The following is a 25,695-nucleotide window of genomic DNA, read 5'->3' on the forward strand; positions in this document are numbered from 1 at the left end:
TTTTTGTACCAAAGATTTGATAATAGATGTTAGTAGGATTCCCATTTAATGGGGCATTATGAGGAAAAGGACAAGATCCTTTGTGTTGCTGGGAATGGCAGGACCTTCCAAACTCTGGTTCTCAGTTGCAGGTTTTCATGAAGACCCCTGCTATTGATTCTGAGCTGATTGGATTACTGGATTGGCTCACACTGGCTAAAACCACAGAAACTAATGTGTTAAGAGAAATAGCTCTCCTGTGGATAAGGTAATTGTGTTTGGTGGTCAGCATCCCTGGGTATAGGAAGAAGTCAGTTCTCTAAGAAAGTTGCTTGGTAAAAGCAGAGCCAAGGAAATTAAATGTTTCTTGTGTCTGCTGTAATCAAGCTACTGTCTAGCTTGATGTATTAGTTGCTTTTATAGGGATGGACTTTTCATCATTTGCCCTCTCCCTCAACAACCAACTGAATTAATACTGCCTCGATTAGATTCTCTGGGTTTCCCTCGCTTTTGTTGGACCAATTTCTAATTCCCATTATCTTTCTTTACTATTGTCATCTTTTAATCCTCTTATGGCCTAAACTGACTTTTTTGAGTGAACTTTGTATAACTCTACTGTGATCTGTTGTTTTTGCACCGGTCAGAAAACAGTATTTATTTCCAAGTTTAGGATGGAGTACGTTGGAACTTTTTGTTCACACTAGTTCCTTTCTGATGGTTGAATTTAGATGTGGTTTACTTGAATGTTTTCACAACTGCTGGTCTTTATGAGGGGCTTGCAACCAAGATGTTGTAGCTAGTGCTCTGGATGATGTTGCTTTCAGGGGCATACTGTTGCATATGAAACAGTACTTGGGTAACATATCATCTGTTTTCTAATGCAGTAGTTTCTAGCTTTTTTTAACAGGATCATATTTGAAAATTAGACATCTTTGAGTTGACCCTTGAAAATAAGTGATTGCAACTAATCTTTCATAAGTTTAACATGTCCCAGCTGAATTCTGCAGAGTATAAAAAGCTGGTCATTTTGGCTTTAAGAGAAAGTCAATAACCTTTTTCCAAATTCAAAAAGCATTTTACTTTCAACTCTTGAATTTCAAGATTAGAAATTTGACAGTGTTTTGTGAAAAAAAATTTTTTTTTAAAGATTTATATATGTATTTGAAAGGCAGAGTTACAGAGAGGCAGAGAGAGAGAGGGAGGGAGAGGGAAAGGGAGGGAGAGAGGGAGAGAGAGGGAGAGGGAGGTCTTTCATCCACTGGTTTATTTGCCAGACAGCCACAACAGCTGGAACTGCGCCGATCTGAAGCCAGGAGCCAGGAGCGTCTCTTGGTCTCTCATACAGGTGCAGGGGCCCAAGGACTTGGGCTGTCTTGTGCTTTTCCAGGCCATAGCAGAGAGCTGGATTGGAAGTGGGGCAGCCAGGACTCGAACCAGTGCCCATATGGGATGCCGACACTGCAGGAAGTGGCTTTACCTGTGCTACGCCACAGCACCAGCCCCCTGAGTAAATGTTTTGAATATATGAAGACCCTTTCACATACTCACAATTGTATTAATTAACTCTTGTTAGGTCATAAAATGACATTATATGACGATTTAAAAAATTATAATTTTATTAGAAAGGCAGAAAGCGAGCTCAATCTTCCATCTGCTGGTTCGCTCCTCAAATGTCCCCAACATCCAGGAGCCCGGATCTCCATCGAGTCTCTCTTGTGGGTGGCTGGGACCGAAGTACATCATCTGTTGCTTCTCAGATTGCTCATTAGCAGGAAGCTGGATATGAAGCCAAGGAGCTAGAACTTGAACTCAGGCACTCTGACATAGGACATGGACCTCCCAAGTGGCAACCTCACTTTTGCAGTAGCATCACAGTTTTTAGGTCAAGAACCCAAGCATGGTTTTGTTAAGGGTCCCTCACAAACGGTGTTCAAGATTTTAGCTGGGGCTACATTCATCTTAGAACTTGACTGTGGAAACAGTTGGCTTTCACAAGCTCACTTATAGCTAATGACAGGATCTAGTTTTTGCACATTTAGATTGAGGTTCTTGTTCCTAATGAACTGTTGTACAGAAATCTCTCATTTCCTTGCCATGTGTGGACCTCTCCTTAGGAAGGCTCACATCATAGCCTCTGTCTTCTTCAGAGTGAACAAAGAGGTCATGAGAGAAGAATGTGAGTAAGATACAAATCAGTCTTTTATAACATCCCCTGTACTTGTCTTGTGTTACTTATTAGAAGCAAGTCAGTAGATCCAGCCCTCAGGCAAGGGAGGGGATTTAAGCTTTTAGGAGTCATTTCAGATGCTGCTCTCCACAATAATCAAGGAATGTTAGGTGAATTTGTTTTAGGAAAGAGAAGTGTTAGGTTCTGTGTAAGACCCAGAGACTCCAAGAGCTTTGCTTAGCTTCCTTCTGTCTCTGCCAAGATACCTTGGTTTGGTCTTTTGCTTTCATTCCAATTTGCAGAGTCTCTTTGCAACTCAACCCCCAATGCGCCCCACCTCCCATGCTGCCACCCTTCTCACCCACCTCTTTCTTTATTTCTTCCAAACTTGCCTTTTCAGTCACTGCTGTTTTTGGTGATAGTAGTCAATTGAATAAGCATGTGAAGTTTGCTTTTTGGGCAGCTGCTCCTAACTCTGTTTATGATTTATATTTATATTGATTGTACTAGTGGGAGAAACAGTTGCCTGTTGGTATCTAACCTAGAGACTTGAGCTTTCTGTTGTGTATTCCTTAGAGACTGTTGCAGCTGGTATTACTTTGAAGGAGAGTCTCCCCCTTATTAGTACTTTGCTTCATGTGTGTTGTGTTGTTGGAAAATTTAGCTGGGAAGCAACCTACTGCTGGCCTACTGCATATTGTGACAATCTGGCAAGCTGTAGTGAAAGATGACAACATCTCAGAAGTCATTAAAAAACTTATCTATTTATTTTCATCTGCTTAGAACTCCATTTCTCAATGCCTGCAACAGCCAGGGCTGGGCCAGTCTGAAACCAGGAGCTAGGAATTCCACTCAGGTCTCCATGTGGGTAACAAGGGCCAGAAGTGCTAGGAGCATCATCCATTGCCTCCCAGCCTGCGTCGACAGGAAGCTGGATCAGAAGTGGAGCAGCTAAGATTGGAGCTAGTACTCTGATATGGGACGCAGGTGTCTTAAGCAGCTTTACCTGCTGTACCACAACACCTCTCCCTAGAAGTCATTTTTTGAAGCCTTGAGCTCAAGGCTGCTCCTTTCAGTAAGCACTTTGACAATTTTTGAGTCTGTATTTGCATATAGGGGCTAGTAGTTTCAGAAGCTGTCCCCTGAGTTCTCAGCAAAGATTTCCAAGTTTCTGTGAAGGGTGAATGTTCAAAAATTAAAGAACAAGAATAGTTTTAATCATGTAGAGCTCTTTATGTTATGTAGAACATAAATAAACAACCAACTGCGGAGCCCCTGGTGTTGACATTGTTTCCTCTGGTATGCAGAGAGGAAGTGGATTTGGGGCTCCCTACAAAATAGAAGAGAAAATTTAGAATGTTTGTTGGAAAAGATACAGCCAAAAGAGAAAAAAACCCTACTTGTCTAATCTTTGGAGAGTGAGTTTTTGAGACAAGAGTAAAGAGAAGTTTAACATAGAATTCTTGAATTGTTCTTACACAGTTTATGTTAATTTGCAGTCTCCCTTCTATAACCTGACAGCTGTTGTGCCTAGGTGTGATGTTGCTGAATACATTTATTGAGAGCCTACTTTGTGGCAGACATTGTGCTAGACACTCATCCCTAATGTTTTTAATCATCACAAAGACTTTCCTTAATCAGTAAAAATGAGAATGAGGCCCAGGATAGTTCAGTAGTATTTCCTATATCAAATCACAGTTCTGTAGGCCAGTGCTGCCTGGCTCTGTTTCTCAGCTTTGATCTGGGCTCTCTTTTTACCCTCTTTGCTCCTTCCCCTCCTTTTTGGTCTCCATCCCCCTTCCTTTCACTCCCCTTTTCCATTCTCCTCAAGTTAACAGACCCCAGGAACATACTGGGAATTGACTTCCTCTTATACCTGCTCATCTTCAAGGAAATTTAGGCATCAGTGCAGTGAAATATCTGACCAAAATATATCTTTTTATCATGACCTTGTTTGATTAGAAAATAACAAATTAGATGCTGAACAGAAAGTTGTATGGGAAACTACTTTGATCCAGGTGGAAACCCCATGTCTATGAGACCTATTTGTAAGGCTTCTAAGGGAAGATTAAAATTATGCTAAGAAACTCAGAAATTAGATTTGGAAAGTTAGTATTCATTTTGGTGGGGCAAAGATGAGTTATTTTCCCATTATCATAGGGTTGTACATTATAAATTGAAATGTTAAACCTCTAATGTTGAGGAGGAGAACAAATACTTTTTCCTTTCTAGTTTAATCGTTTCAAGAAATTCAACACTTCAGTGTCCTTTTTTATACTCAAAAACAGTGGTTAAATTCTATCTCAAACTTTAGTTCTTTGTCTGAATAATAGCATTTGAAAAGAAACATAAAAGTAAGATATTTCAGTGAGTGAAGCTGGTGACTGGAAACCAAGAGTGATGGGATTTGAGTAGAATCTTACTTTGTGACCCTGCTCACTAATGCTTTGATCTTGTGTAAAACTACTGTTTTGCCTGAAGGGTCTTATGTATTTCTTTGGTTTAAGCTAGTATAAGGCTCTCATTGGGTTAAGGCTGATGATGTCTGAGTTTCTAGGAAGTATGGAATGATATATGAACTTTAAAGGCATTTCCTAATATTTCTTAAATTAATGAATATTTGGAGATTTTATTTACCTCTATTAAAAGAGGAATGCCCTTTCTGTCTTTCCAAAATCATGGTTAGCAGAGTCTCTGTATAAATGAAGTGAATTTTGCCTCTAGTATTCCCTAGTTTGGATTTATAGCTGGGTTCAAGCTCCAGCTTGAGTAATTTTGTGTAATGTAGGCAGAACTATTTAATGGTATAGGTACTGTTTTTCAACAGGAATCCTCTTTAGTGCAAGTTGTTATTTTAACAGAACCAATACAGTTCCTTTCACTCCCCCTAAAAAACCTTGGCATGTGATAAATGAATATTTCTAGATATTTAAGCTGAGTCTTTATTGTATTACTTGATCAGTGTTCCCACTTTGCTTTAGGCCACTCTGTGACTTTTACCAAATGTACAGTAGTATTCAGACCACAGCTGTGTACTCAGAGCACTTTGATTAAAGACCTTCAGGGCGAATGAGCATCTTCAGTACCCTTGTCTAAAAGAAAGTATTGACTGCTGTACTTTCATCCTTTATGAATTCTTTAAAAGCATCTATTATTTTTAATTTGCAGCAGCTCTTGCCAGGTAAAAAGTTTTGGGAAACAGATGAATCCAGCAAAGATGGACCAAAAGGAATATTCCTGGGTGATCAATGGCGAGACAGTGCCTGGGGAACATCAGGTAATCTAGATCTAGCATCTGTACTGTGATTTATGCCTGTCTTAGAGCTCCTTTCCTCAGCAGTTGGCAAGTCATGAATTTACATCAGTGACATGAGCATGTCAAGCAATGTCCTGTTTTGTAGTATAACTGCCATTAAGGAGCTTATATGATGTAATTTATTAAACATAATTCACACAAAAGCAAATCTTCAGTATTTTTCAAAGTGCTAGCCATAGAGGAATGGTCGAGTTGAATTGACCATGATATCAGCTATAACTTCTTGTTTTGTACTGCTGTCAGCACACTTGGGATTAGAAAGTCCAATCCATGCCTGCCATTTGAAGTTCATGTTTCTTTTTTTCCCATTGCCCTTGTGTACCGTGTGTGGGATGATCTGTCTGTAAATGTGCCAGATGAGGTCACTGGGCACAGACATTCTTCTGATAGACTATCCCTGAAGAAGGATGCACAGAAGTTGTAGAGGCAGACATACCTGACAGCAGAAGGAAGTGACAGACAGAAAGGAGACAGAAAACCCCAAACTTATATGCTGTGGTATAGCACAATGTAAGAATGAAACTCATGACAACAGCAAATCATCAGATCAAATTATGTTGTTCTTAAAAAGGGCAGTAAAATAATATTTTAGTAATATTTTCATACCAATAAATGTATTAAAAAGAAATTCTGCTACCTGAAAAAATTAAATATTAACTTATCCCCTTATTTAGGTAAATCAGCTACATGAACTGCTGTGTTCCTCTACTATCCTGGATAAAAGGGGAGCATGTTCCATTTCCTTAACGTATATACAATATCATATTTAGTGAAAGATAAAATAGCAGGTTTCGGCTCAACAACCATGGCAGGTTTCCTGATTCCGAGTCATTGATTTGCCCATGAGATATCACTCATGATTTGTTTAGCCTCTGGCTGCACTGTATCATGCTTGTGTATCTTTTTTGTAGATCATTCAGTTTCCCAGCCAATCATGGTGCAGAGAAGACCTGGTCAGAATTTCCATGTGAACAGTGAGGTCAATTCTGTACTGTCCCCACGATCGGAGAGTGGGGGACTAGGCGTTAGCATGGTGGAGTATGTATTGAGCTCATCCCCGGGCGATTCCTGTCTAAGAAAAGGAGGATTTGTAAGTTGGTTTGAGGAACTTGTTCCTATCTCTTTTTTTCCCCTAAAGCAAAACATGCCTGTTTAGTTTTCTTAGATGCTCAAAGCACTAATTATAGGGTATTTTAAAAGGACTTTTATTACAGAGTTTAGCAAATATTGTAGAAGATATGAACTAAATTTTTCAAAAATAAATCATGTTTTGGGGGGACACACTGATAACAATGAGGTAAGAACCAAATTCTAGATCTTAGTTCACTGGTCTACCAAAAGATACCATTTTTAGGTTAAAATAGCAACAATAACAACAACCCCCCCCCCCAAAAAAAAAAAAGGGTGGGGGAGAGGGAATTTTAAAAAATAAAGCTGAAGCTGAATCAGTCGGTAAGGAATTCCACATCTGAGAGTGGTGGTTTGTCAGTATCCCAGGAATCTGAAATGGACCCGATACGTGAGGTCATTCTTGTTTTACTGGCTAGGTTTAAATTACAGAATCATCTTTGACCCTCCGTGTACAGCTTGCTTTCTCACACCTGGCAGTCAGGAAATTGGAAGTCTTGTTAATTCTTTATCTGAAGGGTTTTTGTTTTTGTTTTTGTTTTTTTAAATCACACCACTGACTTCTCTGATCCTGAATGGGAGTCAAAGGATTCTGTCTGCAGCCGCTGCCTTTCTGAGTCTTAAGCAGTCTTCCACAGCATCTTTGGTTGACTTTCTCGAAACTGTTTCTTTATATCATCAGCTTTCTAGATGTAGAAGTCTTAAGATCGATTTCCATTTAAATCTTCTAATTTTTTTATTCTTTGTTTTATTGTATTCCATATCACAGCTGGGATGGCCATGAGATATGTCTTCCTTCTTTTCCTCCTTTCTCAGCTTTGTATGTTTTCAAAGCCTTTTCTCCATAAGGTCATTTTGTGCTAATACCATCTGTGATTGATCAGTTAAGAAACACTCTTTCCTCAAATCATTTTGCCTCTATAACTCTATCTTCTAGTTTTTGTTGCTTAATATTTTTATCTGTATATCTGTTACTTGGTATCAGAGATTCGGTTCTGTTTTACCTATTCCACTTACAACTTACTAGAGTAACAGTATTTGATTTTTGATGCAGTTTATACAAGTATCAAGTATGGTTTTTAGTACTAGCCATTCTTAAACTGACCTGATTGCTTCTGGGTTTTTTGAACCTGTAAAGACTTAGGTTGAGTTTAATGGCTTGTGGAACAGATAAAAAGTGGCTTCTTTTATTTGAACCTCCTCCAGGGACTGCTTGGGAAGAACAAGATCTACCCTTCTGAATGTGAAGAATAGAACCAGGGCAAATTATCATTTGCCTGTTGTCTCATGGGAAGAATGAGGTCACTTCTCTTTTGTTTACCCTATCCCCAGTTTACCTCTTTCTGTCCTTACTTTATAAGCAGAGGTTCCTCAGAGGAAGTACTGCCTTTTAAATACTGCCTATAAATTTCAGTTATTTACTAGAGCAGAAAAGTTAGTATTTTGTGATAATAAGGTACTGGTGTGATGAACTGGAATCTGTGTGGCTGTGGCTGTGAATTCCCTGCTATGTGTGAGACCAGTTGCAAGTTTTGTGCATTAACCAGAAGGCGTATGCCTAGATTACTGTGAAGCTTCTAGAAGGTAGAATAAATCATTGGAATTAGAAGAAAGATGGTGGGACTGAGTTATTAATATTTTTGCCAATATTTTCCTCTTTTATTTTTAAAAGTGTTATTTTTATTTGGTTGAGAGAGAAACAAAGAATGTGGGAAAGAAATCTCCCATTCTTTGGCTCACTTTCCAAGTGCCTGCAACAGCTAGGGCTGGATGGGGCTGAAGCTGGGAGCCTGGAACTCAATCTGGGTCTGACACATAGGCGGCAGGGTCCCATGTATATAAATCTCTGAGGATGTGAATCAGCATGAAGCTGGGATTAGGAGTGGTGCTTGGACAAGAACCCAGGCTCATGGGGGATATCAGTGTCTCAAGCAATATCTTAACAAAGCCAATTGCTTGTCCCATTTTCCTCTTTTTCAAAAATCATTTATTGGACATTTATTTTTATGACAAGCTGTGTATTTTTTATTTGATTTTTGTAAAGATTTAAGATACTGGTGACTTTTTTTTTAGCTCTTTTACAGTGTCATGACCAGAGCAGGATAAGACATCAGAATAGAGGAGGTCAGAAAATTAGATTCTGTAACAATCAGATAACTTAACAAACTTCTGAAGTATATACAAAGATAAATGAAAAGTTCTCCAAAGCTGTTTTCCAGCTTCTTCTCAGAAGGACAGTTGTGGGTAATAAAAGGTTGGCTTACATTTTGACTTGAGATACAACCATAGTGTGATAAGGAGAGCTGATCAGTGACATCAGGCCACTCACTCTGTTGGCATATACAGGCTCTTGGGTCACAGAGCCCCTAGAATCAAGGTACTGGTTAGCAGCAGCTTCAGCCTGCTGAGCTTATAGCTAACCTAGCTCTGTAGTGCTTGATGGTTAGGGTGACATCTGACCAAAGCTGTGGTTTAGGGAACATTATGGTTATGATATGTATGCATCTTTCTGAAAAAGATGAACTTTTAATTTTTTTTTAAATTATTCATTATTCATTCAATAATTAAGGTTCATTATTCAATGTGTTGAGTTCAGAGAAAAGGGGTGATCTGATATATCCTAGATACTTGCTATAAAGACTGTTTTTGCTAGGTTGTGGATAAGGATACTCAAATATTTTATATTTTATATATATATATTTATATATATTTTATCACCTCTAGTAAGCTGCATCATCTCTGCTAGCAATGATTGTAGACCTAAAGGAAGTATTAAGAGGCCGTTCCACCTCCTGACCGCTGATAATCCAGACTTTAACTTGTCAATTAAAAATGATTCAGAACTAAAGAAGTCTCATTTTACAGTGATTTTTCCAGGTTATAGCTTGAATGAAAATATTTTGTCTAGCTTCCCTGAGCCTTCCTCAGTTCATTTTCATTCTACCAGTGGTCTCTAGCAGTTTTTCCTTCTGAGATAAGAATATCTGCCTTTTTTTTTTTTTTTAAAGATTTTATTTATTTATTTGAGAGGTAGAGTTATAGACAGTGAGAGGGAGAGACAGAGAGAAGGGTCTTCCATCCACTGGTTCACTCCCCAAATGGCAGCAACAGCCGGAGCTGCGCCTATCTGAAGCCAGGAGCCAGGTGCTTCTTCCTGGTCTCCCATGTGGGTGCAGGAGTCCAAGCATTTGGGCCATCTTGTACTGCTTTCTGAGGCCATGGCAGAGAGCTGGATCGGATGTGGAGCAGCCAGGACTAGAACCGCCACCCGTATGGGTTGCCGGCGCCACAGGTGGAGGATTAACCTACTGCACCACAGTGCCGGCCCCAAGAGTACTTTCAAACTGCAAAGAATCTGAACAACCTTATTTTTATAGTACCCACTGCATGTATTTGGTAGTAGTCCATATGAACCCTAGCCTATGGGGTAGCCACATTCAGATAAGAGAAAAACAGAATGCCAGTCAAAATCTTCTCTTTTTATATAATTTTTTTTTAATTTTTATGAAGGCTTATTTATTTGAAAGTCAGACACACACACACGCACACACATGCACACATACACCGATAAAGAGAGACTCCATTGTTTCACTCACTACACGTCCTCAACAGCCAGGGTTGGGCCAGACAGAAGCCAGGAACCAGGAACTCCACCTGGGTCTCCATGTGGGTGGCCATAAGGATTTATTTGTATTTATTTGAAAGACAGTCACAGAGAGAGGTCTTCCATCTGCTGGTTCACTCCCCAGATGGCTGTAACAGCTGGAGCTGTGCTGATCCAAAGCCAGGAGCCAGAAGCTTCTTCTGGGTCTCCCATGTGGGTGCTGGGATGCACGGACTTAGGCTATTCTCCACTGTTTTCCCAGGCCATAGGAGAGCACTGGATGGCAAGTGGAGCAGCCAAGACTCAAACTGGCACCCATATGGGATGCTGGCACTGCAGGTAATGGCTTTACCACAGCGCCATCCCCTGTAACTGGAATTTGAACTGGGCACTATGATGTGAGATGTGGCATCAAGAACAGCAGCTTAATCTGTGCCGTATCACCTGACCTATATATTTTTAAAGGATTTATTTTTTTAGTTGAAAGGCAGAGTGATAGAGGAAGAGATAGAGATAGAGAGAATGAGAGATAGAGGAAGAATGAACCAAGGTTGGACCAAGTGAATGCTAGGAGTCCGGAATTTTATCTGGATCTCCAATATGGGTGGCAGGAACCCAAGTACTTGGGCCATCTAATGATTACCAGGTACATTAGCAGGAAGCTGGATTAGAAGCAGAGGCAAGACTTGATCCTAGGTGCTCTGGTATGGGATTTGGGTGTCCCAAGTGGTAGCTTAACATATGAGTGCTCATCATCTGCTCCATTTTATTTTTTTAAAAGGATTTATTTGTTTATTTGAAAGTCAGAGTTACACAGAGAGAGAAGGAGAGGCAGAGAGAGAGAAAGGTCTTCTATCCGCTGGTTCACTCCCCAATTGGCTGCAATGGCCGGAGCTGCACCGATCCGAAGCCAGGAACCAGGAGTTTCTCCTGGGTCTTTCACGTGGGGAGAGGGGCCCAAGCACTTGGGCCATCTTCTACTGCTTTCCTAGGCCATAGCAGAGAGGTAGATCAGAAGTGGAGGAGCTGGGACTCAAACTGGTACCTATATGCGATTCTGGCACTGCAGGCAGTGGCATTAGCTGCTACGGCCACAGCGCCGGCCCCTGCTTCATCTTCTTCCCTTCCTCCCTTTCTCTCCCTCTTTCTCTCTCTCTCTTTCTCTCTTTCTTTCTTTCTTTGACAGGCAGAGTTAGACAGTGATAGAGACAGAGAGAAAGGTCTTCTTTCCTTTGGTTCCCCCACCAAATGGCTGCTATGGCCGACGTGCAGTGCCGATCCGAAGCCAGGAGCCAGGTGCTTCCTCCTGGTCTCCCATGCAGGTGCAGGGCCCAAACACTTGGGCCATCCTCCACTGCCTTCCCGGGCCACAGCAGAGAGCTGGGTTGGAAGAGGAGCAACCAGGACAGAATCCAGCGCCCCAACCAGGACTAGAATCCAGGGTGCCGGCACCACAGGCAGAGGATTAGCCTAGTGAGCCGCGGCGCCAGCCATATTTCTGGTATTAGACATGTTCCCTCACCTACCGCACAATGCTTTAGAGTATTACAAAATCAGATGTAATTACTCTGTTTTTGAGATGTGAGTGAAATTGCCCAACTAAGGATCCTGATGCTGATCTTCTGAAAGATTCAAAATGAAGCCAGTCTAAGAGTGGATCACCTCTCCTTTGCTGGCTTACAGTCCCTAGGGGAATGAGAATGACACCCTAAACTTTGGGGGAAGACCATCCTAACTTTGTAGAAAATTTTTAAGAAAAGTAACTTGGGAAGGTCTTTCCATTTGTTCTGTAGACAATGCTGCTTTCCCTCCTGGTGGATGCATACACTCTCTCAACAATTCATTTGGATCTCTAAACTTGATGGATTTGCTTTTCTGTGCCCCATTATGTTGATTTTAGGTAAACATTGTTACTTTAATTTAATTGGTTTTTGTTTAAAAACTTTGGATAATATAACACAGATAGAAGCCAAGGAGTTGAGTCTCAACTGGACTTTAATGTCCTCACTTACAAAATGGGAATAGTTACACCCAACCAGAATTTAATTTTAGCGACTATGTAATATGAATGTTTTGTAAGCCTTATAAAGTCTTGCTTCTCAGAGTCAGTGCATCCACCAGTAACATCAGTACCTCCTGGAAGCTCCTTAGAAATCCCAGTCTCAGATGCTTCCTCAGAGCTGCTGAATCAAAACCTGTAGAATTTACAAGACTCTCTCCCTACCCAGATGAGGTTTGAGAGGCACTGGTATAAGATGTAATTGGAAGATTAGATCATCAAGAGGCTGATAGAAGCTTGTGCAGGGTAGAGAGAGCCCTTTCAGATTTGGGCTTTCCTCACGTTAGAAGTCTGTGTGCTCCTCTTTGGTTGGCAGTGTTAAGCTTTTAGATACTGACTAGATAACCTAAAAAAAATTATAGGAAGTTCTTTTTGGGGTCTCCATCTCTATATAATAAACAAGTACCCTTCTCCATGTTGAAGTTGTGTTTTCTCCTCTTCTTGGTTAAAAACCTTTCTGTGCATCAGGGATTGTGTGTTGATTATGTACACAGTGCCTTGTACAGGCTGTTCTAAAAGTACTGCTTACTTTGGCACATTCAAATTGGGAGTCATATTGGGGTATTTCAAATGATAGACTATCACACTTTAATTGTCAATTGCCTTTTTAGTGGCATATAAAATATAGTCTGTGCTATAATTGATAGTACCTCAGATTCTAGGGAATGAGTAGTAGAGGTAGCTCGATTGTATGCACAGACCTCAGAAAATCAGTCTGACAAAGGGTCTGATGAATACAACCAGAACAGTTTCATTCCAGGGTGAAAAATTGTTAAAATTTTCTATCAATTTTATGTCTTGGTGGGAGTGAGGATAGTTGTTTATGTGAAAAAGATGAAAATTGGATATAGTACTTAGTGTTTTTGATTTTTTGAAGAGAATTATAATTTCATGAATTGCTTTAATTGTTTAATTAATGAATTGTTTATTCTGTCCTTTGGGTGGCTACTACTATCTCCATTAATTTATTGATGAGAGAAATGTGGCATAGAATTGAAGTGAGAGAGATGTATTCCAAAGCTTTGTATCAATTTCAATTCTTAGTTATATTACTCTTTACTCTTCTATACTGGCCTGTTTATGACTTAGATCCCCTAATAAAAGGATTTCTATTAATTATTAAGTTCAAATGAATATTTCACATGGCTAGCATTTTCAAACTTCACTCATATATTTTACTACTTCAATTTTTTTTGTTATTAGAGCTATAGCTTGCTCTACATATGAATGGAAGTTAACATTTCAATTTTTTATCATTTTGTGAAAAACATAAATGTGTGCAGGGGAAACTAATATTTTAGTCTGTTATTTTTGGATTCAGTATCAAGCAGGTACACAAAGTATTCTTTTTTTAAAAAGAAAATTTATAATTTCATGAAATGTCACTACTGCCATGTGAGGAGTGTTTTTCTGAGAACATTGAGCTTGGAGGAGGAATTAAATTTGTTTTGACTTCACTCAGAATTAATAGATACATTCAGAAGTATTCCTGCTTTGATTTGAGTCTTTGGAGGAAAATGAACTGTGAGTGCATGGACTTTTATCCCAACCATGTGTTCTTCTGCTTATCTGTTCTCTCCTGGGTTTTTGATAGTCAGCAATAGAGCATATTCCTCTACCTCTGTGCAGATCTGGCATCTCTTAGACCTCCCCCTTGTTATTAAATATATATATTAAATATATATATATAAATATAACTATATATATATTTCAGAGAGAGGGAGAGGAAAGAGCTGTCAGAACTGGGCTAGGCTGAAACTAGTAGCTGGAAACTCACCCAATTCCCAGGGTGCATATTAGCAGGAAGCTGGGATTAGGAACAGAGTTGGGACTTGAACCCAGGAATCCTGAAATGGGTTGGTGGGTATCCTAAGCAATGACTTAACCACCTGCCCCATTGGCATTTTTAATTAGGTTATCCACTTAATATTTTTTTTTGGACTTAAATTTTCAGCATTTCGCTGAGCTTGTATTTGAGCACTGTGGCTTTGAGTTAACATTCATCTAAAGGAAAACCATGATGAAAAGATGAAATAAAACTTTTCCATTCACATGACTAATAGACTTCCAGTACTGTCATGTACTAGAAAAGATGTGACAAAATGAGTTGGGCATCAAACCCAGGTAGTTGAATACTGAGACATGAGTGTCTCATCAGTGTCCCAACTGACCTGTTAACTGCTAGGCTAAATGTTTGCACCTGAGCTATCTTTTATTTATTTATTTATTTAAATGATTTTATTATTTTTATTGGAATGGCAGAGAGTGAGAGATAGAGAGCTTCCATCCCGTGTTATACTCACCAAATGCCCTGAACAGCCCTTCGCTGGGGCTGAAGCTGGGAGCTGGGGACTCAGTTCAGGTCTCTTATGTGAGTGACAAGAACCCACTTACTTGACCCATCAATTGCTGCCTCCTAGAGGGCACATAAGCAAGAATCTGGGACCAGGAACTGGCACTATGATGTAGGTTATGAAGTCTTAACAGGCCAAATGTTGTCCCCAGTACCTACTAATTTATTATTTTATTTGTATGAGAGTGCTGTCTTCCATCTACTTGTTCACTTCCAAATGCTTTCAATCTCAAGGGTTGAAGCCAGGAGCCTGGAACTCAATTGAGGTCTCCCATGGTGGTGGCATGGACTCTCCTACTATTGAGAGTGTGCATTAGCAGGAAGCTGGAAACAGAATGGAAGCCTAGATTCAAACCCAGGCATTTGGACATGGCATGTGCATATGCTTTGTGATGTCTTCAGCCACTGCATCTAGTTGACTGCACTGCGTCCCCTCACTCATGTTATCTTTTAATAACAAACTTTTGATCTGATGCCCTCCTACTTGTGCTATGTGTGTAATTCAGAAGTTAGACTTCCTACCAACCTATTAAGGGTCATCATTAGAGCTACCGAGCTTTTCTCTAAGTGAAATGTTTCAGTGGCTTTTAACAGCCATCCATCAAGAAGTAGAAGTGTCCCTGATTTCCCACACTCCAGTAGAAGGAATCTACTCTGGTACTGAGGCACTTACGGCTTTTTTAGAGTAGAAAATCAGGTAGTAGTATTTTGTTGATAAATAGCCCATCCTAGGGAAATGTTTGGGAACTCTAGCCCTTTTTATTGTAAGTGAGAATGTAACTCTTAGTGGCCAAGTCTTCAGTTTAGACCAGCTAGCATATGGATGGACTGAGCAGGCACATAGCAATCACTTGAAGGGATTCAAGTGTTCACTGAAGAAGAGAACACAGAGCATTGATCTGGCTATTTACTATTTCCTGACACCAGTTTTCTTGCTTGTCTGTTGAAGCTTCCTGTTATTTCTTTATCTCTTTCCTTTCACATTTTTGCTTGCAGATCTTTTGAACCCTTTGTGAGAAATTGGAGCCCAAGATTCAGTTTGTAGAATTTTGGAAAATTCCTTAAGTGTGGCAGAGGGATAAATGATCTTGTTTTGCTCTTTTACTATTGACATTAATGTTTACTGATTCAAGTAGAATTGATTATTATTTAGACCATGTTACCAGCTTCTAGACTCTTACTTGATGATGGTAAGACAACAGGAACATACTTCTTTTTTTATCAGTTTAGTTTTCCAGGATTTTTTGGTCCTTATCAATTTTTTTCATCATGTCTATTGACCTTCTGTCAGGTAGTGTATTCAGTGCTAGGATAAAAATGAACACATAGCTCCTGTCAGTTTTACCTTTGCAGTGTGGAGGAAGCTATTGCCTCTGGATGTCTTGAAAGATCTTTTGGCTGTAGAGCCCTATTATTTCCATCTCTCCTCTGGGATCATGGTGTAGTGCTTAATTGGCTATCATCCATTCCTTCTGAACTGTGCCTTAAGGATTATCCTCTGGAAAGGCACATCTCAATGGCTGCCAATGCTGCAGCCTTTCTAGGTTCTTTATTAATATGTGTGTTTTTTCATGTTGACCATGAAATCTTTCTTTTTCTCTGACACAGTTGAACAGATAATGGCTCTTAAAAGTAAAATGTGCTTTGAACTGGTAGCCAGAATATCTAAGAATGTCAATATCTCAGAATTACCTTTTCTGGGCCAGTGATCTCTAAGCTGCTCCGAGAGCATCTCTTGGGTTTCCATGTACAGGCCTGCCCACCATCAGTCTGATCATGACTGGGGATTTAATTCTCCCCCACCCCCGACCCCTACCCCTCTGAAACTTGGTTTTAGTGACTGGAATCTCTGTGCAGCAGCTCTCATTTTCTGTGATTGGACCTTGCCCTTTACCAGGAGCTTTAATTTGGTCCATGTACCCCCCCCCCCCCCTTTTCCATTCTTAGTCCAGGTGAGGAAAAGTAAGATTGCCTCCCTCTAACTTTGAATAAGAAAATTTACTTAATACCTTTTGGTGTAAGGTTCTGCAACATGCTTTGTACCATGTCACGTCACCATATGAAACCTTTTCTTATGGAAATGAAGGTACATTTGCTTTGTATGTCCAGAGCTTGATTCAGGATGTTGAATTAGAAGAGATAGACTTAATTTCTTTAGAAAACAGAACATAATCATGTCTGGCACCAGATCAATTCTTGTTGGCTCAGTGTTTCAGGCTTTTTAGTTTTGAAACACTGCATAGATAAATTCTGTTGCATCATTGCTTCAATTTGATACATTCCTACTTACATATCAAGAATAATGTGCCTTGAAACAGGCTTGGTAGAACAGAGTAGATAAACAGTTCTAAGAGTATTTTGAGTGAAAGACTTCTTTAACTTGTTTTTAAACGTTAAAAAAATAAAGTTAAGGGTCATTCATGAATTTGTGATGCTTAAGCTTTGAGTTTTATAGAATAGAGCTGGGGATGGGGAGAAACAAATTGGCAGGGCATATACCCTAAGTTGAAGCATAAGAATAATGGACTTGAAATGATACCAGATCACATTCACCTTGATGTTTGCAATAATGGAGGAAATTACATAGGACAGTGGTGATGCACAACTCCTTTATGGAGTTAACGTAACTCTTTCCCTCTATACTATTAGCCACCACATCTGGATATTATGAGGAGGCATGCTATTAAAATATAATAGACTTGAGAGTAGAGAAATATGATCAAGAGATGCAATGTTGTGGCTAAGCTTTGGGTAGAAAGGAAAAAATTGGAGGGGGTTTGGTTTCATTGGGTATGTTAAGACTGTCCTAAACTCTGTAACATAAATGTATGTCTGTCTCCCCCATTTGGCAAGACTTTCTGCAGTGTTCGGCCTCTGTGTTGTTTTGTTAATTAGATTGTAATGTCTGAAAGGGCATGGACACAATCCTGTTCTAACAGCATCTAGTGTAGTCTGGTGTCCACCGTGGTTGCCCCACTCTTATTAGTTAATGATGGTTAGTGAAGCTGAAGCTATTTTTTAAACAGGGCCCAAGGGATGCAGACAGTGATGAAAACGACAAAGGTGAAAAGAAGAACAAGGGTACGTTTGAAGGAGATAAGCTAGGAGATTTGAAGGAGGAGGGTGATGTGATGGACAAGACCAATGGTTTACCAGTACAGAATGGGATTGATGCAGACGTCAAAGATTTTAGGTTTGTATGTTTTATGCTTCTGATTTTTCAATGTGGGCTACGGGTTTTTGTTTATTTTGATACCCCACCTATTTCCTTTTACATTCTCCCCCATTTGCTTTTAAAGATTGGATCTGATATAGACCATGCCTCAAACATTGTGTATTAATTGATAAGGTAGAATTTTCTAAGTGTTGCTGATGCCTGATTTTTTTTTTTTGCCAAAACTGTAGGTTTTGCATTTGTATAGAGTTCTAGAATTTGGAGAATGATTCCATGAAGATTACTTCAGAGATTTTCACATATAATCACATGGGATAGGGGCCTTAGTTCTTTTCCCAAGTTTCTCCCTAATTGCTCTGCTTGCATTAGAGAGCCCTGGTTACTAAGGAAGGTGTGTCCTATCCCTCTGGCATGTCAGAGGGAAAAGCAGGTGAGAACTTGTGCATTCTGCGTTTGAGTCTCATAAGCTTCTTTGAGATAGGGGGATTAGATATCATTGTCCTCATTTTAAAGAACCAGAGATAGATCTTAAAGAACTTATTTTTAATTGTATACCTTCTATGGATGCCCCTCATGACTGGTCATGATTGTTTTGCAGGTTTTACCCTGTAATTTAATATACAGTATTTAAATCATGTGTATTTGTCTTTCCCAATATGCAGGTATTTATGTATGTTGGCAGCCTTTAGTTACTGTACATAATTTTTGAAAAGCTATGATACACAGATAATTTAATTTTGAATAATTTTAATGCCAGTCAAAAGCTAATATGTATGCATATCCCCACCTTTTCTCTTACCAAAACCACAATCAAAATGTGTTTTTACATTCTCATTGTAGTACAATGCCAGTTGTTTAGTATTCCTAATGTAATTTTTGTGCCTTGAATATGTAAAGATTTGTAGTCTTTGGATGACATTTGAGTAATAGAGTAGCACTTACCTGAGGTCTTCCAGGTGAGTTCAGGGGCCTCGCCATGAATCTCAAGGAGCCTGCAGCAGTGTTTTGTGGTGTTTGGGGCCAGGTGATGGTGATGGTGGTGGTGGTGGTGGTGGTGATGGTGATGGTGGTAGTGATGATGAGAGTAGGGTGTGTGTGTGAGAGAGAAACAAATGCAACAATGTCTTTAATATGTAACAGCCACAGATTTCTTTTAGGGATAACGGGTATTGAATGTAGATATAGGCTATACTTTTTTTTATTATAACGTGTTATTTTAAGTCTGATTTTTGGATCAAATAATCCTGCAGCCTTTTTCCATGAAGGGATGGTGTATCCTGGGTTACACAGAACGGTACTTATTTTTTCCTTGTCCCAGGATAATTATCAGTGTTGCCTCTTTTTGCTCTTTGGATGTCCTGATTTTAATGATAAATTGTATCATCCAATTTTAATTTTTAAAATTATCTCCTTAGCGCGGGCATATATTTATGAAACTATTTGTATTATCTCAAAATGATCTGCTTCTTCTGATTTCTTAGAAGTGGGAGATCGTTTTAGCATTGGTCAGTAATAATAATATATAAAACTTTCTTATTAGAATCATTCTTGAGATGTGGAATTTTCCTTAAAAACTGACTTTTTCCATTGGTTCTAGAGTTAAAGAGTAGATACTGTCTTTGGGGACATATTTTTGCTACCTTCATTTTGGGATCTCATTTTTACTGGTACTGTAAGCTGTATTTTTTCTTTTCATTCAGTGTCTTCAAATCTGAACCCCTTGGTAAAGGGAATAAATTAAGTTATTGTAAATTATAATGTAAACTATAGGGGTGGTTTAGGTGGGAAGGCAAACTACTTAAGAATCATTTATACAGAATATACGCCTGTAAACATCTAAAGGGTCTCATTGTTTTTGTAGAAATAGTTTTAAGTAATATTGATAATGAGCTATGTCAAGGACATTGTCCTTAAACTTGGGTTGCTGTAGTGTCCCTCCCCGCTCAAAATAAGGTTTAATGCCCCTTTACTTTCTCTGTTTAGCCGTACCCCTGGTAATTGCCAGAACTCTGCTAATGAAGTGGATCTTCTGGGTCCAAACCAGAATGGTTCTGAGGGCTTAGCCCAGCTGACCAGCACCAATGGTGCCAAGCCTGTGGAGGATTTCTCCAACATGGAGTCCCAGAGTGTCCCCTTGGACCCCATGGAACATGTGGGCATGGAGCCTCTTCAGTTTGATTATTCAGGCACGCAGGTACCTGTGGATTCAGCAGCAGCAACTGTGGGACTTTTTGACTACAATTCTCAACAACAGGTACTGTGTGTGTCTCTGTCACCCTCTCTACTCTCCCTCCAGCCTGCACATTATTCAAGTAACCAGGAATGAGGGGATGGGGGAGGGTGGCAATATTTTAGAAAGCTTGTGTCTTTTCCCTCAAGAAGCTGGTTTTTGTGTCAGAATTACTGGCAAGAGACTGCCCTGCTCCACGAGTACGTACATCCTTTGCCTCTTCTCTGTCCCCAGTGCCTGGGCAGTGAGTGGAGAGGTATTACCAATTGAAAAAAACCCTTTTGGATGCTAAATTACTCTCTCTGAAGGTTTATGTGATTGTGATATTGTTGATTGTTTTTAAAATAATGAGCTTAAAAATATTTTTGGGGGGCTGATGCTGTGGCTTAGTGGGTAAAGCCACTGCCTGTATTGCCTGTATCCTGTATGGGCACCAGTTTGAGTCCCAACTCCTCTACTTCCGATCCAGCTCTCTCCTATAGCCTGGGAAAGCAGTAGAAGAAGGCCCAAGTTCTTGGGCCCCTGTACCCTTGGGGGAGACCGGAAGATGTTCCTATCTCCTGAGTTCGGATTGGCCGAGCTCTGGCTGTTGCAGCCATTTAGGAAGTGAACCAGCAGATGGACGACCTCTCTCTCTCTCTCTCCCTCCCCCCTCCCTCTTCCTCTCCCTTCCCCCCTCCCTCTCCCTCTTTTTGCCTCTGCCTCTCTGTAACTCTGCGTTTCAAATAAGTAAATCTTTAAAATATATATATATGTATATATATGTGTGTGTGTGTGTATTTCTTTTATTATTTGAAAGGCAGAGTGACAGAGACGGGGAAAGAGAGAGAGAAAACTTGCACCCACTGGTTCACTCCCCAAATGGTCCAAAAGACTAGGGCTTGGCCAGGCTGAAGCCAGCCTTCCTGAACTCCATCCAGGTCTTCATGTGGGTGGTAGGGGCCCAAGTACTTGGATGTTTTCTGCTATCTTCCCAGGCACATTAGCAAGAAGCTGCACTGGCAGTGGAGTGGCCAAAGCTTGAACTAGCTGCTCCAGTGTGAGTTGTTATCATCAGCTGTGGCACAGTGCTGGCTGCAAAATAGTGAATTCTGTTATTTGTCATCGTGAGGTGTGCCGGATCTTTCTATCAGTCATATCTTTTATCTAAGTTCTTTACTATAGATCATATAAAGATCTGGTACCTTTCAATGTGATTTGAACAACACATGGACACAAATGACTCACTATAAAATCTACAGTGAGAAATCGGACATCCCTGGGAAATTTTTTATGTATGCTTTTTTCTTTTTTTTAAGATTTATTTATTTATGTGAAAGGCAGAGTTACAGAGAAGTAGAGGCAGAGACAGAGAGGTCTTCCATCCACTAGTTCCAAAGCTAGGAGCCAGGAGCTTCCTTTGGGCCTCCCATGTGGGTTTAGGGGCCCACGGACCTGGGACATCTTTCCCAGGCCATAGCTGAGAGTTGGATTGTAAGTGGAGCAGCAGGGACTTGAACCGGTGGCCATATGAGATGTTGGCAATGTAGGCCGTGGTTTTACCTGCTATGCCACAGCGCCTCCCCATTGTGTTCCCTCTTTTTTATGGCATGGGAGAACTAATTTTAGGTTGTAATGATTCTTATGCTTAATTTTTAAAAAATCCTCCTGAGGCGTTAAACATCACAAGATCATGACTCTTTCGTTTTGGACTGGAATATAAGTATAGACCTCTAGGATGAATAGATTATGGTCTCTATTTAGAAATTCTGTATCTATTGAGAAATGAGTTTATGGTCTTTGGAGATTGGCTGTGCTGTAATATACATGTGTTTTTTTTTTTTTTTTTTCATAAATAGCTGAAGATAAATGAGTTTGACAACTAGATAACCAAAATAACTATATGAGGTTGATCAAAAAAGATCCCTTTAGGGAATGATGTGCAGATTCATATCTGTTTAAGTTTTGATTAACAATTTTCTTTTTTCAGAGAGAGGAAACTTAAGTACTATTTTTCCTGTAGTTCTCAGTAGGTGTACCTAATTTCCCTTAAGAACTGATTCTCTGTGCCTTTCCTTTATGGTTGTTTTGTGGCATTATTGGTTCCATGCTTCTAATCCCTGTCAAATCTAACCCTTCCCTTGTTATTTATGAACCTCTTATATACAAAAATCTGAATCTCTTTCATAACCACTATTCCTTATTTTTTTCCCAAAAAACCTTTTATTTAATGAGTACAAATTTTATAACTACAACTTTAGCAATATAGTGATTCTTCCCACCATACCTGACCCCCCCCCACTCCACCCCACATACTCCTTGCTATCCCCTTCCCAGTCCCATTTTCCATTAAGATTCATTTTTCGATTAACTTTGTACACAGAAGACCTACTCTATAATTAAAGCTTTCATGCACACACACGCACACACACACACAAAACTGTTTGAGAACAAGTTTTACAGTTAATTATCATAATGCAACTCATTGAGGACAGAAAATCCTATGTGGGAAGTAAGTGCACAGTGACTCCTGTTGTTAATTTAACAATTAACACTTTTATGTATAAAGTCAGTGATCACTCGAGCCTCTTGACATGAGCTGCCAAGGCTGTGGAAGCCTTTTGAATGCACAAACTCCGTAAGTAATTAGACAAGGCCATAAGTAAAGTAGAAGTTCTCTCCTCCCTTAAGAGTCAAGTACATCCTTCTTTGATGGCCAGTTCTTTGCACTGGGGTCTCTCTCACAGAGATCCTTCATGTAGGAATTTTTTTTTTGCCACAGTATCTTGTTTTTCCATGCCTGAAATGCTCTCATGGGCTTTCTTTCTTTAATGTTTTGTAATTCTCATTGTAGAGATCTTTGAATTCCTTGGTTAAATTTATTCCAAGGTATTTAATCATTTTTTGTAGCTATTGTGAATAGGATTGATCTTATATACATTGTCTGTATATACAAAGGCTGTTTATTTTTGTGTATTGGTTTTATATCCTGCAACATTACCAAACTCCGATAATCTCTTGGTGGAGTCTTTTGGATTCCCTTTATATAGAATCATGTAATCTGCAAATATGGATAGTTTGACTTCCTCTTTCTCAATTTGTATTCCTTTGTTTTCTTTTCTTTCTTTCTTTCTTTCTTTTTTTTGACAGGCAGATTTAGACAGTGAGAGAGAGAGAGACACAGAGAAAGGTCTTCCTTCCATTGGTTCACCCCCCCCCCCCCCAAATGGCCACTGCAGCCGGCGCGCTGTACCGATTCAAAGCTAGGAGCCAGGTGCTTCCTCCTGGTCTCCTATGCGGGTGCAGGGCCCAAGCACTTGGGCCATCCTCCACTGCACTCCCGAGCCACAGCAGAGAACTGGACTGGAAGAGGAGCAACCGGGACAGAATCTGGCGCCCTGACCGTGACTAGAACCCAGGGTGCTGGTGCCACAGGTGGAGGATTAGCCAAGTGAGCCATGGTGCCGGCCTGTTTTCTTTTTCTTGCCTAATGGCTCTGGCTAAAACTTCCAGGACTATGTTGAATAACAGTGATGAGAATGGGCATCCTTTTCTGGTTCTGGATCTCAGTGGGAATGCTTCCAACTTTACTCCATTCAATAGACGCTGGCCTTGGGTTTGTCATAAATTGTCTTAGAGAATATTCCTTTTTTTAAAAAAAAAAGATTTTATTTATTTATTTGAAAGTCAGAGTTACACAGAAAAAGGAGAGGCAGAGAGAGAGCGAGGTCTTCCATCCGCTGATTCACTCCCCAGTTGGCCGCAATGGCCGGAGCTGTGCCTATCTTGAGCCAGGAGCTAGGGGCCGCCTCCTGGTCTCCCACGTGGGTGTAGGGGCCCAAGGACTTGGACCATCTTGTACTGCTTTCCCAGGCCATAGCAGAGAGCTGGATGGGAAGTGGAGCAGCTGGATCTTGCTCGAACAGGCACTCATTTGGGATGCCAGTGCTTTAGGCCAGGGCATTAACCTGCTGTGCCACAACGCTGCCTCGAATAGTCCTTCTGTACCCAATTTGCTTAGAGTTTTCATCATGAAGCAGTGTTGTATTTTACCAAATGCTTTCTCTGCATCTATTGAGATAATCATGTAGTTTATTCTCTTCAGTTTGTTAATGTGATGTGTCACATTGATTGATTTGTGAATGTTGAACCATCCCTACATACCAGGGATAAATCCCACTTGTTCCAGGTGGATGATCTTTCTGATTTATTGGATTCAATTAGCTAGAATTTGGTTGAGGATTTTTGGTCTATGTTCATCAGGGAAATTGGTCTGTTGTTCTCTTTCTGTTTTGCATCTTTTCCGGGTTTAGGAAATAACTTGAGAATAATTGGAGTTAGTTCTTTAAGTGTCTTGTAGAATTCAGCAATGAAGCCATCCCGTCTTGGGCTTTTCTTTGTTGGGAGAATTTTTATTACTCATTCAATTTACATCTTGGTAATGGGTCTGTTTAGGTTTTCTGTGTCTTCATGGCTCAATTTAGGTAGGTTGTATGTGTCCAGGAATCTATCCAGACACATGGATACCGTGCAAAGCTCTCATCTTCTAGATGCAAAGCTCCTATCTTCTAGGTTTCCGAGTTTCTTGGCATACAGCTCTTTGTGGTAATTTCTGGTGATTCTTTTTATTTCTGTTGTGACTGGTATTACATTACCTTTTTCTTCTCTAATTTAATTGATTTGGTTCTTCTCCTTGTTTTGGTTAGTTTGGTGTGTCAATTTTGTTTATTTTTTCAAGAAACCAGTTCTTCGTTTTACTGATCTTGTATTTTTTGTTTCAATTTCTTCTCTAATTTTAATTATTTCTTTTCTCCTACTAGTTTTGGGTTTGGTTTGCTGTTTTTGTTTTTGTTTTTTTTCCTAGATCCTTGAGATGCATTGATAGCTCATTTATTTGGTGCCTTTCCAATTTCTTGATGTAGGCACCAATTACTGTAAACTTTGCTCTTAACACTGCTTTTGCTGTATCCTATAAGTTTTGATATGTTGATATGTCTTCATTTGTTTCCAGAAATTTTTTTATTTATCTTTTGACTTCTTCTGTGATCTGCTGTTCATTCAGGAGCATGTTGTTCAGTCTCCATGTGTTTGCATATGTTCTAGAGATACCTGAGTTGTTGATTTACAGCTTAGTTCCACTGTGGCCCAAGAAGATGCATAGCATAATTTTTTTTTTTTTAACTTTTTGAGACTTGCTTTATGGCTTATCATCTGGTCAATCTAGAAGAATGTATATTCTGCAATTGTAGGGTGAAAAGTTCTGTAGATATCTCTTAGTTCCATTTGGTCTATAGTGTTGATTATAACCCTGCTCTTTAATTGCTGATTTTCTTTCTGGTTGATCTATCCATTGCTGAAAGTGGGGTATTGAAATCCCCCTTACTATTATATTTGAATCTCTTTCTCCCTTTAGATCCCTTAGCATTTCTTTTCAATAGCCAGGTGCCCTGTAAATAGGTACATATATGTTTATAATTGTTACATCTACCTATTGAATTGATCCCTTAATCATTACATAGTGCTGTTTGTCTCTGTTAACAGTTTTTGTGTTAAAGTCTATTTTATCTGATTTCAGGATGGCTATACCAGCTCTTTCTCTCTTTTTTTTTCCCCCCGTTAACATGGAATATCTTTTTCCATCGTTTAAGTTTCAGTCTGCATTCATCCTTGTTGGTAAGATGTGTTTCTTGTATGCAGCAAATAGA

The 25,695-nt window shown here is 39.7% G+C and overlaps 1 protein-coding gene across 50 annotated transcripts in view; it reads left to right on the plus strand.

The window, feature by feature from the left end:
- The window catches only part of PUM1 (pumilio RNA binding family member 1), a 150,864-nt gene that overhangs the window by 60,734 nt on the left and 64,435 nt on the right, over positions 1-25,695 (plus strand). For 23 of the 50 annotated variants that reach the window (XM_017346521.3, XM_070078882.1, XM_070078873.1 and 20 more), the window contains 4 exons: positions 5,315-5,423; positions 6,374-6,552; positions 17,633-17,799; positions 19,765-20,035. The exons of 3 other annotated variants lie outside the window; for them this stretch is intronic. In XM_017346521.3, the coding sequence (XP_017202010.1) occupies positions 5,315-5,423; positions 6,374-6,552; positions 17,633-17,799; positions 19,765-20,035 (726 nt within the window). The remainder of the gene's footprint in view (positions 1-5,314; positions 5,424-6,373; positions 6,553-17,632; positions 17,800-19,764; positions 20,036-25,695) is intronic. 24 more of the 50 variants (XM_070078877.1, XM_008265821.4, XM_070078874.1 and 21 more) reach the window with 2 other exon arrangements.

Source organism: Oryctolagus cuniculus, chromosome 7, assembly GCF_964237555.1.
Source record: "Oryctolagus cuniculus chromosome 7, mOryCun1.1, whole genome shotgun sequence".
Taxonomy (NCBI): Eukaryota; Metazoa; Chordata; class Mammalia; order Lagomorpha; family Leporidae; genus Oryctolagus; species Oryctolagus cuniculus.